The sequence below is a fragment of the Streptopelia decaocto genome, assembly GCF_964273445.1.
Source record: "Streptopelia decaocto genome assembly, chromosome: 15".
NCBI classification, from domain to species: domain Eukaryota; kingdom Metazoa; phylum Chordata; class Aves; order Columbiformes; family Columbidae; genus Streptopelia; species Streptopelia decaocto.
In genome coordinates, this window is record NC_138670.1 from 12,245,244 (window position 1) to 12,259,786 (window position 14,543).

Genomic DNA, 14,543 nt, shown 5'->3' on the forward strand with positions numbered 1-14,543 from the left:
GGGCAGCCTGTTCCAATGCCCCACAGCACTTTGGGGAAGAAATTGTTCCCACATCCAACCTCAACCTCCCCTGGCGCAACTTGAGGCCGTTTCCTCTGGTCCTATCACTTTCTATTTGGGAGAAGAGACCAACACCCTCCACGCTCCAAGCTCCTTTCAGGCAGTTGTAGACAGATAAGGTCTCTCCTCAGCTCCTGTTCTCCAGCTGAACCCCCAGCTCCCTCAACCGCTCCCATCACACTTGTGCTCCAGGCACAGTGATGTTTATCAGTGGATAAACACAATACCCTTTCATCTCTGCATACCAGTATGTTTCCATCAGCCTTGAGCGGCGGGTCCTGGTTCCAGGTCCCAGCACAGTCTGTCCCCATCCCCGTGGGGCTGGCAGAGCCGCGGCCGCTGGCAGAGCCCCCAGGGCTGGAACCGCGCGGGTTGCAGGTGCCTTGGCAGAACCTGCACCGCACTTGGCTCTTCTTCCCCCTGCCAGCTTGGACTCTTCCTTTTTGACTCCAGTCAAACGAAAACTTTCAAGGAAAAACCAAACTCCACTTGTCTTCAGCATCACATCCAACTTTTACAGCAGGGGTGGATGTTTGGAGGCGCAAATCGTGAGTATCGCTGGGATTTTTTGCTGCTGGATTGGCTGCGAGCTGTTTATATGGTTATTTTTGCAGCGGGTCTTTCAGCATTGCTCGAGGCCGCTTGGTGCAGCTCAATGCCTGCGAAATAATCCGAGTTCTCGTTTGCCAGCGTCAAGTCACCTTTAGGATGGCATGAAAGTCAATTTTCCACATGCTTGGAGAAACAGTCGTGTTACCAGCTTTACACAATGACTTATATCTGGCAAGAACTTGCAAAATAGTCTCTCTGGCTGATTGTCAAAAATTACATCATATTGGAGTAAACTGCTTTTAAATCAAACATCCATTATTCATGTATATTAACTGCTTTTCTCTAGGTTTTTTTTTTTTTTACTGGCTGTTTTGTGTTTGATTTACTCTTTTTCTCTCTCTCTGATTGTCTGTCTGTCTCTCTCAGCTGCTCCTTTTAAATCTTAGCTCATCTTCAAATTTATGGAGCCAGAACACTTATCTCTGTGTGCAAGTATCAATATGCTGACCTTGCATTTGTTACTAGTAAAATTTTGTTGTTGTTGTTGCAGTGTTATGTGCCATATTTACAGTAGGCAATTCAATACATTTGCACTGGGAAACTGTGCCCCCGAGGCTTGTAAACTTGGAAAATATTCTTTTTCCACATCCCTTTAGAAATAAAATTCAAAATTGCACTAGTGTGTGCCATATGCTGTGCTTAATTTGATGACTTCTGCCGCAAGTGCATATGAAATACCCTCTTGCTTTTGTAAATAGTGTATCTACATTGAATTGAATGGTTTTGACCTGAGCAAAAGCCAGATCGCTTTGTATTCGTGGTGGGCTTGAAATTTCACGACCCTTTCTTTTGTCGGCGATGTTTGGGTGCGTTCAGGCAATGCTGCTTCTAGTTGGCAGAAGGAAAGGGGGAGAAACATAATCTGAAAATAAATGCAAATTCTGTTCCCAGTTTTCCTGCTTGTTCCTCTGCCTCTTTGAGCAACTTGGTTTTGTTTGTTCTGATCCTCTGTCTCTAAAACAACACCCACAACAACCCCCTGCAGCGCTCCAGACTGGCGCAGAGTGGCTGGAGAGCAGTCGGGCAGAAAGGGACCTGGGGGACTAATGGACAGGAAGCTCAGCATGAGCCACCAGTGTGCCCAGGTGGCCAAGAAGGCCAATGGTGTCCTGTCCTGTATCCAAACCAGCGTGGTCAGCAGGACAAGGGCAGGGATCCTTCCCCTGTGCTCTGCATTGGGGAGGCCACACCTGGAGTATTGTGTTCAGTTCTGGGCCCTCAGGTCAGGAAAGAGATTGAAGTGCTGGAGCGGGTCCAGAGAAGAGCAACAAGACTGGGGAAGGGACTTGAACACAAGCCCTATGGGGAGAGGCTGAGGGAGCTGGGCTTGTTCAGTCTGGAGAAGAGGAGGCTTAGAGCTGAGCTCAGCACTCTCTAGAACTACCTGAAGGGCAGTTCCAGCCAGGTGGGGATTGGGCTCTTCTCCCAGGCATCAGCAATAGGACAAGGGCCATGGGCTTCAACTCTGCCAGGGGAAATTGAGGCTGGAGATGAGAAAGCAATTCTGTGCAGAGAGAGTGGTCAGGCATTGGAATGGCTGCCCAGGGAGGTGCTGGACTCACTGGCCCTGGAGGTTTTTAACCTGAGACTGGACGTGGCACTTAGTGCCATGATCTAGTGAACAGACTGGAGTTGGACCAAGGGTTGGACTGGATGATCTCTGAGGGCTTTTCCAACCCAGTCCATTCTGTGATTCTGTAAAATGATGGTTAGAAACCTCTGTCTTAGATGGTTCTTTATGAGAAAGCCATTCTTGAATGTATCCTGTGCGTCATTCAGTAAGGAGAAGGATGTAGGGTTTGCGTGTGGTTTTACAGTGTACTTTTCGCTGATATTTATGATGCTCCGTTCAACACTTCATCTAAATAATAACTAAATACACTATATATACAGACTGCTTCACCCAGTTCTGAGAGAGAGCCCAGCTTTCACCAGCTGTGCGATGCGGTAACTTGTGACAAGAGCAGAAACGCGATGGCCGTTTCACGGAGCCGTTGCCGCTGGCTTCCCGCCAGGACGGTGGGTTGAACACCCCTGCTCTTGTTGAAAGCACCACAGGCTCTTGGATAACAAGTGCTTGGGGATTTGTTGTTTTAATGTCCCATCCAAAAAAGACATCTCCGACTACGCAGGATCCCGAAGCACCTGCTGGCGTCTTGGACGCGCATGGGCGAGTTCCATCAACAGCATTGCCTTCCATGCCTTGGTTTTTCTTGGAAGTGTCTCAACCAGAGCACATCGCCCACACTTGACCTCGCTTAGCTGCGAGATGTAACAAAGTTCCCAGCTTCGCTATTCTGTCCACAGAGATTTTGATTCTTTGTGAATTAATTTAGTCTTCTTGGACAGCATTTAAAGAGAGTTCCTGGTACCCGCTGCTCTGCCATTTCCTCAAGTACACTAACTTGTCCTTTTTTCCTCTGCCCGCTCTCATCAGCGCACCAACTTCTCAGTGCATCTCGCCCAGAACAATGGCCACAGGTTGAGACTGGCCCAACTTGCCCAGTAAAGAGGGAAATTAGTCTAATGCACTGCCTTAACAAAAGAGAGAGTATAAGCATGAATAATTAATACCGCTAGTCTGTGGCAATTGGATAAAATGAAGTCCCATTTGCTCAGCCTTATTAAAAGAGAGAGGGAGAGATGGTAAAGGTCGTTAAGGGACTTGTAACATGGAAAGAACCACCTCTGAGATGGATAATGTGTTTTCTAATCTCTGTGGTCTTTAACTAAACATAATGGTAAAGGTACTCTGGCTATTTCTGGCTTGTTGAATTATTAAGCATTCTGGGAGATTGCTTGGCTCCCATCCAATAACTTAAGACTTTTTCGTTTGAACAATGTTAATAGGTAACGCTTTTTGTTTTGCGCGTTAGGTCCTGGTACGTCTGCACGGGGTATTTAGTGCTTGGGGGAAGGGATGCTCGTTAGCGTGTCATCCCAGGGCACTTCATTTCACACCCAAATGCTCTTGGTTCACTTACCTTCAGTTCTGTACCTATTAGGTCACTGGTCTTGGGTGTCCATTATAGGATTATAAATATCTTTAAAAGGGTAATCCCTTTGCAGTGTGCATTATAGGATTATAAACCTCCTCAAGATCTTACGCTTTATCTGCCCTTTCACATACAGGCCCTTATTTCAAGTCCCTATTGACCAGGTATTTTTATTCTTTTCCCTTGGCCTTTGTAAAGAAAATCCTGGTTGCCTTGGGATATGATAGGAGAGCTCATCAGAAGCAACTCCAAGATTGTCATCAGAATGCTTTTAAAACCCCTGTCTTCCAGAAATTATTATTCAGCCTTAAAAAAGCATTCGGAGGTCCTTCTGTTTCTTTACCTGTCGGTTTGTCAGGATGAGGTTTGGAAATTCATTTGCAAGACCATGAAATTGCTCAAGACAGAAGGAGAGTTTAAAGACGGGTAAAACCCGGATACTGCGAATCGCAAAGACAATCATTCTTGCAACGATATGGCTAATTGGCTAGAAATACACCTGTGCGTTATAAAATTAAAACCCAAAACCAACTCAACGATCTTTAAAAAAATGAAGGCTAATGTGAGAAGGGAGTAGGAGAAGATAAGAGAGAAAAGCTTTTCTTCCAGTTTTGTGTATCTGAACTTTTATTGTTTACGGAGTCTCTTAGACACAAACACTTTAAATTGGTGGCCAGTTGCAGGAGAAATGCATAATTTTTCAGCTGACGCTGCCTACAGGTCTAAAATCAAGACTGCAAACAGGACAATATGTAAAACAAGGGAATCTTTAAATACTATTGCCGCAAAATAGGGGAAGCAATTTTTCATTCTAGTCTTTCATGGCCATAACTGAATTTTCAAGTATGTATCATATGTTTATAGGATAGATGGGAGCTCTGGACGTTTAGATAAAATGAATAGTTTATGGATGTTCGCTTGAAGCATTAGCCCCACGGGAGTTGGAAGAAGCACTTGCCCCAGGGCTGGTTCAGAACCCCGATTGGGACCCGATCCTTCATTGTTCCGAAGTTGAATTCAGCAGTTTATTGACTTCGTCTTTTGTTCAGAACTTTCCAAGGAGAAATTCAATTGCCAGGCACAGAAATTAATTTCCTTTGCATGGAAAACTGTGCAAAGTACCTTTGCCAGAACGTCATTATCTCTGGGTTTGGTTCGTGAGCTGTTGGAAGCTGCGCCGCGAGTGCGAACAGGCTGTAAATTGGTCTTTACCTTGAAGACCAACGTTTTCATGCGGTTTGTAGCGACTTTTTAAAGGTGTGGAAGCTTAAATTTATTTTTTAGCAGCTTAAGTCTTAAGTCTCTGTGCAAAAGTAGAGTCTGCCTTGCTCTACAGAGCTTGGGTGAAATTGCTTTGGGGTTTTTGGTCTAAAGCATGGAAAGTTATATTTTAAAGGTATTTGAGGCAGATAGCGTCACAAAGACAAGGCTGGGAAAGAGTTGGGGAATTGTAAATATTATAGACAACTGAGAAGGTGTTGATTCTAATGGGGAGTTCATAATATGGCTCAATAAAACCTGCTCTTTCGTTGGGTGAAATGGCAAGTGGAGGAAACCTGCAAATTCTCTGCCTTTCTTTGCAGTATTCGTAGAGGTTTTTAAAGCCTCACTTTTGTTGCCTAGAGGCACCCATCACAAAATGATCCCCTCCTGCTCTCTTAATTCAGCCTTTCACATGCTTATTAAAATTGCACAGATAGGTAAATAAAAGGCCAGGCAGCATCGCTGTCGCTGGACTGGCAAATGCTTAAATAATATGTACACATAGCGTCGTATTTATTAAGCTGCATGGGGATATAATTAGAACAGTAGAAATTAAGAAATTAACCCAATGCCGATGTTGCCATGGAAGCCATAAGGTTTTTTCCTGATGTTTTAGCTACTGTTCCTCTCTTCACGGTCATAGATCTCCTTTAAATTAAAGAGGCATCACCATGAAATTGAATAGTGTTTGTAAAGTTATGTAAGACCAGGTGATGTGCTGAGCTCCACTGGGCTTTGACCAGCACATTTTTCTATTTCTAAAAATACCTCCTTTCCTAAATCGAAAGGCCCGAGTAGATAAATTTCATCTGGCCGCACAGGACGGACAGTGAAGGCGATGAAAGCGATGGCTGCACCGAGCAGAGCAGGGCGAGCAGACGGAAACAACTCGTCCCTCTCTTCCAGTCTCTGATCGAATCATCTTGGATGTTACTTAAAATAAGAGTTGTTTTTATTCCTTTCCCATCTGAGCTGCCACTTCAGATGTAACGGAACGTTTCCCTTCATCTGTTTCCGCCGCGGGATCGGCACAGGAGCGATCAGCAGGGCCTGTCAGCGCTGAGTCAGTTCTGCTCGGCTGTTTTTTTGCTTATTTGATTGAATCTGTCTCGCACAGTCCATCTGCCTAAACCTGCCACATCGTGGTTGTTTGCTTTTCCTATTTTAGATATTAAAATCAATGTGGGAACTATTTGCTTTTCCACGTAAGCCTCAAAGATTTGACTGGGAGCTGTACCTGTCCGATGCTGGTTGGCAGGAACGTCACGTCCCTGCTTCTGGATGGATTCCATCCCGAAACTTGGTTTCCTTATTTCTGAGGGCGTTGTTGCCCTTCTTAATAAGGATACATCTGTATCTTGGTTGTGGATTAGCACATTGAGAAACGAGTCCTGCAAACCCTCTGTGCTCTGCTTTATGCTGCGGCAGAGCGTGGTGGTTGTGCTCACGCTACATTAGCTGCTGTTTGTTCTCTTTCTGCCAGATTCTTCTTTACGATCTGGAAACAAGTCAGTGTCTGAAGAAGATGGGCAACTCCATAGGTGACTTTACGTGTGTCAACCTCCAGAACAGTCCTCCAAACATGCTCGTTTCGGGCAATAAAGACAGAAGGTAGGTACAACCAAGAGCTGTAACCCAGCACCAATTAGCTTCCTTCTTGTCCTGCTGTCCTACATCTGGACCTGCTTGAATTTGTTTCTCCTCTAATGCTTCAAATGCAGCCTGCGTGAACTTCAGGATCAAACTATTAGGTAATAGTTGGATGTGGCTGCCAGTTTGCTTTGTTTCAGAAAGCTCCATGGGAAGACTTTCTTTTTAAGCCATTTGGTGGACACAGTTGGTGTACAGCCCAGCGAGACCACTTGGAATATCTTCCACTTCCCCACCACCACCCGCAAAATTAGTTTGGCATTTAAAAGCTCACTTTCTGATATTAAAAAAATAACCTAAGGGATGAATGATGTAGGATGAGATGGGTCCGGCTGCCAAATGATGTCAAGAGTGTATTTCGGAACACTGTGATGTCCCTCAGGTGACAAAAAAAAGAGACTTTCATATGAACAGATTCCAGCTTCTATTTAGCTGATTAGCAGCTTTCTCTTTAACTCCTTGGCTTGGGGAGTAGGATTTTCCCAGCACAATATCTGGTGCCAGGAACGGACGCGCTGGGAACAGCCAGCGCGAAAGGATTAAAGTGCTTAAAAAGACCCTTTGAGTCCAATTTTTAGCTTTTTCTTCTTTTTTTGTTGGCTGGTTGTTTGCGGGTTCTGATCCAGTGCACCAAAGGAGACGTGGGGTGGCGAGGAGCCAGCCCCTAATGGCTCCCGGTTCCTTCCCCCTCCGCTGGGCAGCGGGCTGCAGGTGGTTGGTCTGGTGTGGCGGTGGGGATCAGATTGTGAGGCGGGTATTTCCCTTTGCCAAATCCCAGACCTCTGTCCCGCCAGCGCGGCAGCTTGCAAAAATGATTATTTTGTCAAACAGCTCCTTTTTTTTTCCCTTCTCGGTGAATAGGTAGCGCAAGCAAACCTCACGCTTCCTCAGCAAAGAGGGTAAAGGAAATATCTGAAGTTTGAGACGTCTGGTTGAATCCTTGGGAGTTTTTTTTCCCCTAAAAAGTAGATAATTGATTTTCCAAAGCACCCTGGTAAAACTACCTCCAGTTTTGATCTCTTGCACAATGACTGGAGAGAGATAAAGTTGATAACCCTTAAGTAATATTGAAATCTACTCCATACCAGAGTAAACGTTTGTGCCCTTTCCCCTCCAAAGAGCTTTTCAGGTTTTCAGCTCAAGCACAGACCTGAGTTCAAGGGGTTGCCCATCACTAAAATAGCAAGAAGCTGGAAATCAATAGTCCGGCAAATAAGTTTGGCATCAGAAGGCAAGACCATGGTGTCTCAGAGGTCAGTTCCTTGTGTGGTGCTGCACCAACGGCATCCACACGTGGGATGGGGCTGGAACACCTGTAGCCTTGTTATGGAGCAAGTGTACAAAACAGGGGCCTTGGGAAGACGTATTGCTTGAGTTAAATATAGCAATTTCACCATTTATACTACTATATGCTATTCTTTTATTCAACGACATGATTTTGAGAAGTAACACTCATAAAATATTTTGGGTAGAACCTGTAAAACCTGTCTTTCCATCAGAAAATCCTCCTGAAGCATCGCTGGTGGGTTTGGTCACTTAGCTGTGCTCTGCATTGGTGGGAGATCTGGAAACGGGGAGCGTGAGCTGATGCACCACACACCAGCACCTGGTTTCTTGGTGGAACCTGAGGCCAGCGAGTAGCGCTGGGAAAGCAAACATATGGCAAACCCAGTGTGTGTGATCGCTGAAGGATGCAGATCAAAACATGTATTTCATGCTCTCCTTAAGGCAAGTGAGTGTTGTAAGGTAATCTGACAGGAGAGGCAAAGCCCAGTCACGAGAACACCTTCCTCGTGGCTCCTCGAGCTGGGACGGATGCGACGCCCCCGCTGAGCCCAGCTGTTGAGGCGGGAGGTTCGGGCCATGCCAGGGCCGCATTAGAGCATCCCATTAGATTTGCAAAATGCTTTTCCTTTTGTTTTGTTTGTTTTTTTTTTTTAATAAAGCACATCTAAACAACTCAAGTGCTTCCCAGAGTGTGCCAGAATGGCCACCTGCCTGAAACCTGGGCCCTCGCTAATGAAATAACCAGGACACGATCAGATCTTCGTTTCCAACTGTGCTTGCGAACAGCAGAGGCTTTGATTTCTGTGCAGAACACATGCGGGAAGACAGGGAGAGCGCTGGGTGTGAACACTTCCAAAATCCCCCATCCTTCCCCAAAGCACAGCTCTAACACAGAGCCAAAGCTGCTCTCTGCTGGAGGTGGAGAAAGCCAGAAGTTCTTTTCGCCATCAGCAACTGTTGTGGGGTTTTCCAGTGGGCGGCCGCAGAGCCACACAACGTGTGCTTCTCGCTCCCTTCAGCATGTTCTGCAAGTCAGATGTTGCCGTGCTGGAGTTTTGGACTGTTTTGCTGCCTTTTATTTCAGTGTGTTATTTGTAAAATCATATGATGCAATTGCCATGTGAGAACGGAAAAGGAGAGACCCGCAGCACTGTTAGGATCATGGCAGGGGTACGGAATAAAGTACAGTTAATGTGTTGGAACAAGTGTGTTTTGGCTTTTTCTGGAATTAATGTGTACTTGGTGGGTTTATTCTTGATGGCCATCAGCTGGGAGGAACTTCTCTGGCTTCTTTTCAAATCTGAGATCAGTATTTTCCCTTTACTTTTGTTTTCACTCGCTGCATTATTCTGTAATTCACTCATGTACTTTGCTTCACCTTGACATAAAAGGATCAAAACCCATACTCCTTTGTGATATGTACTGGATTTAAAACTTAACACCATCAGCTTTAGCTGTTTCTGTGGGCTTGGTGCAGTGGTTGAAATCTAAGCTCCTTTTCTACAGTTCTGCTTCATTAAACATAGCCTGGTTTTTGATCCATTTCTCTTCAAAATGCCTTGACTGAGCGATCGATGATCTCTGGAACATCTGACATACCTAAAAGCTGCCCACAGTCACTGGTCGTGTTTTCGAAGTCTTTTCAGAAGAGACACTGGTTGCTGGGTGCTTGTGGATAGATTTGTTTCAATATTGGTGAATAACTCAAGCATATAAACCTGTGATTTCCTAGACTTGTCTCTTGAATTGCTCACATTTAGTCTCCTCATCAATCTTTGTAATAGTAATTCTTTCCTTGATCCTCAGTGTTATTACCCCTAGGCCATAGTGGCCATGAGTCCAGTATCCAGGGGTAGGACGAGTTAGCGGTGGCCCCAAAACACTGTCCTTTATACCTCTCAGCACCGCTGATGCTTGGGGAGGCAGAGAGAGAAGAGCTGTCTCCAAATTTCACTTGCAGTTTCTATCACCTTGGACTTAATAAAGAGACAGAGACGTCCTGTATGGTGTGAAAACTCTGCCTCAAAAGATCTTCCATCATAGACATCAGTGTGAATACTTGGTGGTGAAACAGCGTCAACCCTGTTGGATTTCTGTCCTGGTGGTGGCCGTGGGACTCCTGGTATCCTGCATTGTCATAACCCCACAAGTATTGATGCTCTTGGTGCCCCCAGCCTGTAGATCCACAGCTGCTTTTATCTGTTCCTCGTTGTCTTTCCCTTAGGGTCAGGGTGTTCGATCTCCGCAGCGGCGAGTCCTTGTGCTCCGTCTATGCCCACCAGTTAGGAGTGTCCGCGGTGCAGATGGACGACTGGAAGATCGTCAGCGGAGGAGAAGAGGGCTTGGTGTGCGTCTGGGACCAGCGCATGGGCACCAAGCTCTGGGAAATGCACGCCAGGTAATTTAATCCTTTTGGGGTCTTATTGCAAAGGTGTTGATTGGGTCTGGCCAACTGGAGGGACACGGGAATGGGATGATCCACCACCAAAATGAGAATGTGCCCATGGCTAAAGCTTCTGAGAGTTCTGTTTGTTTTCCTGTGATTTGGGAACAGATTGTCTCCCCACCTGGAGTCCTGCGCCTGGTTCTTCGTGTGCCCTTTGGCTGCCGTAGCTTTTTACTCATTACTTAAAATAGCGCTTCAGTTGGCCTAAGGGAGCGTGGAAATGCTTTTCCCTGGGTTTTCCATTAGTATCTTCTCCCTGGCCCATCCCCAACCAGTATTTGCTTTATCAAACCTTGGATTTTAAATGCCACACTACTGGCTGCTGTCTTCGGAGCAGCTGGTTCTGGTTCTCTCCGTCTGCTGTATCCTCACACGATACCTGCGTTGCTGTTCAGCTCGTACCCGCGTTCCCTGCGCAGTGACGGGCAAAGCCGGGCTGGTACTGATGCTCACTGAAGTATTGAAATACCAGTTTGTTCCGAAAGCACGAGCAGTACAGCATCGAAAGTACAAACAGCGATCAGTATCCTGGAGTTGCAGAGAACTGTTGGTTGCTACAGCCAAATTATTATTTCAAGGGAAAATTCCCAGGGAGTCAGCTTTGAATAAATGAAGGATTTAGCCCCTTGTAAGTCTGAGTGGTACTTAATAAAATGCTGAGATAAATCCTGATTTTTTTTCTTAATGCATTTTCCCCAAAGATGAGGCATTTACAGTCAGAGAAGTTCAAGTTGGATTTGGCATTGATTAATAGCAGGTATCTCCTTCTCTTTTGACCCTGTGAATTATAAAGCCTGTTGTGATGCAGCTGATGCATTAAGGACAATATTGCATTGATTACCTCCTGGAGCAGCACTAATGAGCGTGCCAAGGAGGAGAGCAGGTCTGCTGAGCTTTGGGGGTGTACTAAAAGTGAAATCATTAGATTAAGCATTTAAAATACTGTTTAATCTATACAGGAATCAGGAGGGATCACTTCAATCAAAAAGGCCTCCAGAGATAAGGTGTGTGTGGTGTTATCTGTGCCCACAGCCCCGTGTTGTGGATGGAAAGCAAGGGCAGAAGCCAAGGGAGGTGACAGGAGACACGTTAGGGTCAAGGAGATGAGCTGTCGTAATCTGAGAAGATAAGTTACTGCTACTTGAACAGTAAATCCTGTTAATATGGTTCAGCGTTAGTTGATTTACCAGTGAGAGGAAAAGAAAAGAAGAACAGACCTGCATCTCTTACAGCTCATGTGCTGCCAATTTTCTGGCGTCCCCGTGTGTTCTGGTAAGAGCCCACTAGATGGGGATAAAAGCTCCAGATATCTGCTCCAGACAGGGGAAGAGCCGAAGGTGCATATTCTCAGTCTCTGACCATAGAGAGGCCGTTGATTTATATTATTTCTTCTTTAATCCAGAGCTATTCCTTTCCTGCACCTGCCTTGTAGGAGTCTAACGCAGGTGGCATCTCACCCAGTGCTGTGGGTTATTTTTCAGGCATCCAGTCCGCCATGTCTGGTTTAATTCTCACAGCCTCATCACCGCAAACATCCCTGATGAGAAAAGCCCCCGGGGCGGCAGCATCACGGACGACGACCTTACCGCGCACCGCAAGTGAGTAAACCCGCGCCAAAGGGCAGGATTGTTGGCGCTGCGAAGATCTGCTCTGTTGTATATTTTTAAATGACACCTGAGTCATGATCCAGAGCAGTAATAGAGAAGGTATAGCATCTAAAAGATAAAAAAAGGTTAAACAAAAGGCTTTCAAAACCATCAGTGGATTGGCTCTTGATTTTCTTCTGAGCACCAAAAAAATCATTTCTTTTTCAGCATGGTGATATAAAGGGCACTGAAGCCAGAGAGGGAACACAGCCCTTTCCTTGCTTTAATTATTAGTAGTGATATCTCCTCCTAAAGGAAAACCACTGGTGTTTAAACTCCAAGTTGTGGTATTTGCATCTCAGATGGCTGTTAGCATCTCTAATTGAACTATCAGACTACAATATACGTATCTTCCCCTTCCTGAATACACTAGAGATGTCTCGGCTGATGACAGTCACATCTCGGCAGCGCTGAAGTGAATGATTCGCTGTTGCTTTCATTTCCAGGGCCCGATGGGATCCCTGGAAGGAGGCAGGAGGGAGCTTTTCCTGTTCAAACTGCACAGACAGCCCTAGCGCAGAAGGGTTTTTATATTCAGCTTCTGAAGCGTCGAATTTTGATCCTTTATGGCAATCTCTAACTTTGTTAGTGTCCCCCGTCGAAATATATAATTAAGGTAAAATGTTGTGCCCTGGTTGTGTTTCGTACAGGCACCGAGGGATCATTTACGCCTATGACTTCTCGGTGGACCAGCTGGCTGTGGAAAGCGTCATTCCGATTTGCCGCTCGTCCTACGATGAAGTGACTGGTTACAACTACAACGTTGGCCTCGCCGTTCCCTACGATAACATTTAGGGAACCCGCTTCGCTTGGCTCCTGTGGTCCAGCCCCTCTGCCAAGTACCTGACCAGCGGCCACAAGAAGTTCCGCAAGGGACAAGCGCTGAAGAGGTGGCGTTAGCTGCAGGCACGTCAAATGGGCTGAGTGTTGGCCGAAAACGTGGGGACGTGAAGCAGAACGGAGAGGATGGCTGCCCTCGGGCACAGCGCTGAAATAAGTTGCTGCGCAAATGTTCAGAAGTCCGCTGTGGTGGAACGGAGAGGCTGAAGAGAGAAGGGGAACAGTACGTTTCAGCGTCAATGAAAACGTTCTTCCTGCTGCTCGTGGGACAAACGCTGCTGGTCCCATCTTGGCCAAGGACACAATTGGGAAGCGAGAGCCCTGAGTGGCAAAACGCTGAAGCGATGGGAGCACGTTGAGGAGCTCATGCCTGTTCTGAGAGGGGAAAAAACCACCCAGGACTTGGAAACAGCATCTTGCTGAGCCACATGTTTGAAACTTCTTTCCTTCTAATGAGCTGCTCATTCTTTTCCTTGGATCAGGATGTGTCTGGGAACAGGACCAAGAGGGCTGGGAGAGGAGAGGGTGATGGAGAGAGGGAAGCTTGGCCTCGGCCAGGCTGGGCACGTGGGAGCTCAGCAGGCCACATGGATCAAAATGATTTTAAATTAAATTATTTTTGTAAATCTCTAAAATTCCAGATTAAATGTTTTCTAATTGTACGTGTGTGTGTTTGTGACTTTTTTGTCCATAGGTCTTATAGGCTGAACTAGCCCCTGTGCACTGTCTCAGGTTAGTTGTCAGGTGTGTTTTTGCTGGATCGTGCCCTTTCACAGCACCAGGTGGCTGGGACTTGAGTTTCTGACTCTGTCCTCATTTTGGAGCTGGGAATTTATCATATAGGTGTCATGAAGCAGAAAACGAAACCCAGGTTGCACTGACCAAGATAGAGCCAGTTTGGCGAACAAGAGCTCGAGTCCTGCACAGGTACGTTTTACTGGTTTAAAACTCTTGTGCTTTGCCCTTGTAAACTTACTGGTGCAAACCAAAGCCACATAAATCAAGTTTAAATTGAGGTTAAGTTTTAACTTAACACCTTTTTGCTGGCTTAATGGAATCAATTGAGGAGTGCAGTGCGGAGCAGGAGAGCTTCGTGCTGCCCTCCTGCCCGGGGAGACACGTTTCACAGCTCTTCGTTGGCTTTGGCTCTGGACTTCTCGGCATCTTTCACCTTGAACAAGAAGTTCAAGGGGCAAAGATCTGTCTGACCAATAAATTGTATCTTTTTATAAAGCTTTGGTTGTCTTTTCTTTCTTTCTCTGGCCTCCTGAGAAGCCAGCTCCCTCCCTCCATTCCTGGAAGAGTGAGAAGTGTCATGGATATGCAGTATGGACAACAGCTCAGCTGAAAACTGTCAAATAAATAATAGTTTCTGTAGCACAAATGATTTTGTGGGTTGCTCCAGCCCTGTGGCTTCTGTCACAGTTCTCTGTGCTCTGACCTGCAGCTCTGTCTCAATAACACCCTTGGCTCGTTCCACCTGTCACTCTCCCCGTCTCACCCCAGTATCTCGGGGCAGCTTTGTTCTTTCTTCATCTCCTTGCAGCAAGTAGCAGATCAGTTTGTCTTGTGCCCACCTCTGCCATTCCCCTGTGCTGCCCCCGGGTCATTTCCTCACACTGAGGGTCACTGAGCTGCCAGAAAACGGTGTTTTGCAGCACCCACATTTATAGAGATGTTCACTTCTTTATGTGGGGAAGACTCACATGGACCCATTGGGGCCCGCAGATCAACCCATCCAGA

At 46.2% G+C, this 14,543-nt stretch overlaps 1 protein-coding gene across 1 annotated transcript in view; it reads left to right on the plus strand.

The window, feature by feature from the left end:
• FBXW8 (F-box and WD repeat domain containing 8) overlaps nucleotides 1–13,462 on the plus strand; it is a 52,277-nt gene extending 38,815 nt beyond the window's left edge. Inside the window, exons 8-11 of the mRNA XM_082066642.1 lie at nucleotides 6,415–6,542; nucleotides 10,093–10,266; nucleotides 11,796–11,912; nucleotides 12,611–13,462. Coding sequence (XP_081922768.1) covers nucleotides 6,415–6,542; nucleotides 10,093–10,266; nucleotides 11,796–11,912; nucleotides 12,611–12,755 — 564 coding nt within the window. The 3' untranslated portion in view covers nucleotides 12,756–13,462. The remainder of the gene's footprint in view (nucleotides 1–6,414; nucleotides 6,543–10,092; nucleotides 10,267–11,795; nucleotides 11,913–12,610) is intronic.
• Nucleotides 13,463–14,543: the final 1,081 nt, after the last annotated feature.